Raw genomic sequence first — 5,656 nt, 5'->3', positions numbered from 1 at the left:
GTTACAAGTTGTTCGACCCAGTAAACAAGCAAGTAGTGATCAGCAGGAACGTGATCATAGATGTGCTTAAGGAATGAGATTGGACTGAAAATGTCAAGAAGGATTTAGTGAGAATCTTATGTGAAGAACCAACAATTGAAGTCGAAAGAGAAGTTCAACAAGAAGAAGCCAGAGGTCAAGCAAGCACAAGCAGACCTCAAAGAATAATAAAGATGCCTGAAAGGTTGCAAGAAGGAGCAATAGTGAATTTCTTATACTATGTCTCTATGTCGATGACCTCTTAATAACAGAAAGTTGCAAGAAGGAGATTAGAGATTTCAAATATGACCTAAGTGAGAAGTTTGAAATGCCAAACTTGGGAAACCTCTCATATTTCCTTGGCATAGAATTCTACAAGAGTGATAGAGGTTTGATGATGTATCAAAGAAGATATGCATGCGAAATACTCAAGATATTTGAGATGCAAGAATACAATCCAACTTCGTTTCTAGCTGAGCCCAGAATGCAATTTTCAAAAGACACAAATGAAGATGATGTCGATTTAACATAGTACAAAAGACTCATTGGATCACTTTGATACCTTTGTCACACAAGCTCTGATATAGCATACAATGTGGGTATGGTGAGCAGATTCATGCAGAAGTCAAAGATATCACAACTAGGAGCGGCGAAGAGGATACTAAGGTATCTGAAAGGAACCCTTGACTATGGTATTTTGTTTCATGTAGTTGATGAAGGAAAATTATGCAAGTTACTGGGATAAACCGACTCAAGTTAGTGTAGTGATGCTGAGGATAGAAATTCACAGCTGGCTACGTGTTTATGCTAGGTGGTGCACCAATTGCTTGAAGTTCGAGAAAGGAACCAGTAATGGCACTATCGTCGTGTGAAGCAGAGTACATATTTATTTCTCTTTGTGCATGTTAAGCAACGTAGATGGTGAATCTGGTCGAAGAGGTTACAGGGAAGAATCATGGAGCAATTACGATGAAGATCGACAACATGTCAGTTATCAATCTAGCGAAGAATCTGATAGCGCGTGGACGAAGCAAACACATCAAAATGAGGTTCCATTATCTTTTAGAGCATGTAGCAGAAGCGAAGCTGAACTTGGAACACTGCAGACTTGAGAATCAGGTTGTAGATATCATGACTAAAGGAGTGCATGTCGAAGGGTTTAAGAAGTTAAGATCTATGATGAATGTAGATAGCTTAGACAAAATGAATTAGGTGGTGTGTTGAATTGTAATTCCTTGTGTGAAGCAGGTAGTGTTCGACATAAACAAGGATGTGTCGAAACATGTAGTGTGTGTCGAGTTGTAAAATTTCACATCAAACAAAAATTATTTGATATGTTAAAGAAAATGATAAAAATTAACGGTTTTCATGAAATTTTGTAAGACGTTAGTTTTTATGTATCTCATTGACATGTCAAATGATTTCCGATTAATATTAAATTATATATATATTATATATATATAATATATATATATATATATATATATAATATATATATATTATATATTATATATATGATAATAGTTTTGAATCTAACGGTGAATTTTGTTATACGAACATACGATAAAGAGTTATGAGAGGTGTCATATTACTAAATTTGACACCTTAGTGTTATTTGATCATGAATATATATATATATATATATATATATATATATATATATATATATATATATATATATATTAATCTTTAAATTAAATTAAATTTAATAATTAGTTAAATAAAAATATTAATGTATTATTAAATTAAATTAAATTTAAAAATTATAATTTGGAGTTAATTTTACTTTTTTGGAGATATACTTTCTTTGATAAACGAGATTGCTATAGGCTAATCATTCATTCCTAATATCAAAATATCTTTTTCATCATTTTAAAATAAATTAAATGTTCAATTAAAGCTTATAATGACATGAAAGAAACCAACAAATGAGTGGCAACAAAAGTATAAATTTCAAAAAAGAAAGAGCCAATAATGACATGACCCTCTATCCATAAAAAACACCAGCATCTAAGAAAAAGTGTTTCTATGGATTCAAACACTACACAAAAGGCCTCTTTAACCACCAACTAAGAAAATCAATAATACAACAAAAACTTTCCCAAACCCAAAAATACTAATTTAACAAAGTGCATGAACTCACATTCCCCACACACTTTAATCACAATTATATAAAAAGAGCTATCTTCATCATCATGACTGAAACTTCTACCCACTTTTGTAGTGACTATAACCTTCCAATATTTGACATTAAACCAACCCTCTCACTCACCATAATCAATCTAAGATCCATGGCAAAAATTGCTAATTTTAAATAGAAGCTTGTAGGGGATACTAACAAATTAAGAAAATTCTATACAATTGTTTTTATTAATAAACTATTATTATTATTTTGAATTAATTATTAATGGTAGACTTTTGTACTTAAAATTAATTATTTTTTCTTCATAAAAATCATTAGTTCATGTCTATAAGTGTTATATTAATTCTATAATTTTTTTTCTTAAAAATATTCAAATTTTTACTAATTAAAGTAACTAGTTTAGCTAATACTTTTCAACTTTCATTTTTTTTTAAAATTTTATACTTATATAATTTAATTAATATCAATTTACATATTCTTAATTTAAAATCTTTTACTTTACTTTCATAATAAAAGTGACTATACTATTAGTATAACACAAGTAATTTGATAAAACAATTGACACTTGTTACCTATGTTTAGAAAAATAATTAGCTTAACTAATATGTATTATTTATACGCTCTTTGTTCGGTAACAAAGTAAACTTTTTTAATTATCCAAAAAAACGTGTAAGTACATCCGATTCAAGGAAAACTAAATTTGTAATTTAATTAATAGTATTATATAATTATATACTATAGTCTATAAATGATTGAAACAAACAAATGGAAAAGAGTTTTTATAATTAATGATCTAAGGAGTAAATTTAGATTTTATTTTACAGATTTGATATAAATTGGGCTCGGACTTACCATGATTAAATATCTTAAGGTTCAATAAATATCAAGTTGAAATGTCACTTGGCATTAATAAATTCATATAGAATTTTCCTTTGATTTTGAATAGATTTTTTGTTACCGAACATGTTGATTGATTCTCATAACTTAGTTGATCTCAAAGCCTAATAATAAATTATTTTATAAAATTAAATTATCAAGCAGATTTTATTATTTTTAAATTTTAAAAACTAAAAAACAAACCCACCGTAATTAGGCACATCATTTTACAATATAAATCCTCACTTTAAATACTTTAACCACACTCAACTCTTTCCCCTCTCTAATACTCATTTTATAGAATCACACTTATCTCTCACTCTCTAAAACTTTAACACTAACTCTTCCCCCTTCTTTCATGCAATAGCATCACTTTCATCCCTCTCCCCAACATTTTCATTTTTTTTCACTCTTTTCTCATTCAAGCAATTTCACAAACACATGGTACTCACAATCTAGAACCATTTCAAACCCATCAAAATCCAAACACCTGCAACAAAAATTCATCAACCCATTTCTCCAAACTCAATCCTCTCTTCATCTTCATAACAAAAATCACTTTTTTCAATGGCCCTCGAAACTTTACTCTCAAGGCTCAAAACCGCATTTTCGAATAGCTTCGACTCAGTTCGACCCTCAAACAAAACGACACAGTTGTCTATTACAAACCCAAAACGCATCGCCGTTTTAGCCTTCGAAGTCGCCGGAGTGATGTCGAAGCTTCTCCATCTCTGGCAATCACTTTCCGACGCAAACATTGTTCGTCTTCAAAACGACGTCGTGTTACTCGAAGGCGTTTTGAAATTAGTCTCAAACGACAAGCCGTTTCTCATCAAACTCGCCGCTGCTGAGTTTGCCGACTCGCTCCGGCTCGTAGCTGACTCGGTCTCTCGACTCAGTATGAACTGTTCTAACTCCACACTCAGATCATTCCACCGAGTTTTCACCGAGTTGGCTGACTCGGGCTTCGACTCACTTGGTTGGACTCTCACATCCCCAAAAGAAATTGAATCCAAACACAGAAGAATGGAACGTTACGTGTCCCTCACGTTAACTCTTCATAAAGAAATCGATGAGCTTTCACTTTTAGAAAGCGCGTTGAGAAAAACACTTTTGAACAACAGCAACAAAAACAGCAGAAGCAAAATCAGTGACCTTGAACAAAAGATTTTCTGGCAGAAACAAGAGGTAAAGAATCTCAAAGAAAAATCATTATGGAACAAAGGTTTTGATAATGTTGTTCTGTTATTAGCTAGGTTTGTTTTCACTTTGTTAGCAAGAGTTAAGGGTGTTTTTGGAATTGGAAATGGACACAATCTACCTTATTTATCACGAAGTTTATCAGCTTCTGCTGCTGTTTATCCTTCTGATAATCAAAATCATCAAAAAGTTGAAAACTTTGTATCTGGGCCATTGAAAAGTTTCAATCTTGATGAGAGAATAGTTGATTTAGGAAAAGGGTTTTTTGAATCAAATTGTGAAGTGTTAAAACCACCACAAGGTAGTTTAGGTGATTCAGCTTTATCATTACATTATGCTAATTTGATTATTGTAATGGAAAAGATGATTAAATCACCTCAATTAGTCGGTGTTGATGCAAGAGATGATTTGTATACTATGTTACCAAATAGTATAAGATCATCATTGAGATTGAGGCTAAAAGGGTCGATCGGATTTTGTGCTTGTGATCCTTTATTGGCTTCTGAATGGAGAAATGCTTTGGGAAGGATACTTTGTTGGTTGTTACCTTTGGCACAAAACATGATTAGGTGGCAAAGTGAAAGGAGTCTTGAAGAGAAGAGTTTGGTTCCTAAGAAATCTAATGTATTGCTTTTGCAAACTTTGTTTTTTGCTGATAAGGTGAAGACAGAAGCTGCTATAACTGAGTTGCTTGTTGGTTTGAATTATATTTGGAAGTTTGAGAGGGAAATGACTGCTAAAGCTTTGTTTGAATGCAACAATGATTTCAATGGCTTTTTGAGTTTGTACAAACCTAAATAAGTGCATGTTTGTTGTTGTGGTGATATCAGCGCAGGCTTGCACCGAGAGGTTTATGGTGTAAATGATATTGCGACGAGATATTTGAACTGAATTCAGATCCTTGAGATTGTTTTGCTACCAAGATAGAAGTTTGTATATGAAATATAGATGTAAGTAGAGGTGTATGAGTTTTGAGTAAATCTACAAAGAAATGCAGGCTGTTTTTTCATGATTCATGTTTTCCATATTCTTCTGTAGAAATATTGCAACTGTTCTGGTATAGTTTTGTTCTTAATTTCTATTGAAACTTAATTTAGTTTTGTTTGATTAATATAATTGTTTGTTTTTGTGTGGCTGCATCCATAGTTCCAAAATGATTCAAATGTGAGTGGTTCATGTGGTGAGTTATAAACTATTCCAAGTGGAGTGGTCCATCTGATACTTGATTAGTAGAATTGTTTAATGATAAAAACTTAACTTTATTTGGATTGTTGATGTAAAGTTTATAAATTATTGTTCTTTAACTTTATGTTAACACTTCATTATTTGACTATTTAGGAGATTGAAAATTGATTACTAATTATTATTTTTTCTAAGTTGCTCATATGTTTAGTCTCCTTTTCATTATCTATTAGAGAA

At 31.5% G+C, this 5,656-nt stretch overlaps 1 protein-coding gene across 1 annotated transcript; it reads left to right on the top strand.

Annotated features, from left to right (window-relative positions):
- Positions 1 to 3,291: 3,291 nt before the first annotated feature.
- LOC127130905 (protein PSK SIMULATOR 1) lies at positions 3,292 to 5,329 on the top strand. Its single transcript, XM_051059861.1, has one exon. The coding sequence runs from the start codon at positions 3,605 to 3,607 to the stop codon at positions 5,036 to 5,038; it is 1,434 nt and encodes a 477-aa protein (XP_050915818.1). The 5' UTR covers positions 3,292 to 3,604; the 3' UTR covers positions 5,039 to 5,329.
- The last annotated feature ends 327 nt before the right edge of the window (positions 5,330 to 5,656 follow it).

The sequence above is a fragment of the Lathyrus oleraceus genome, chromosome 1 (assembly GCF_024323335.1).
Source record: "Lathyrus oleraceus cultivar Zhongwan6 chromosome 1, CAAS_Psat_ZW6_1.0, whole genome shotgun sequence".
In the NCBI taxonomy this organism is placed as follows: Eukaryota; Viridiplantae; Streptophyta; class Magnoliopsida; order Fabales; family Fabaceae; genus Lathyrus; species Lathyrus oleraceus.
This window is presented reverse-complemented; position numbering and strand designations above follow the sequence as displayed.

Excerpts from the sequence above, each read along its gene's own strand:
- LOC127130905 (XM_051059861.1), top strand. The coding sequence starts at position 3,605 with ATGGCCCTCGAAACTTTACTCTCAAGGCTCAAAACCGCATTTTCGAAT.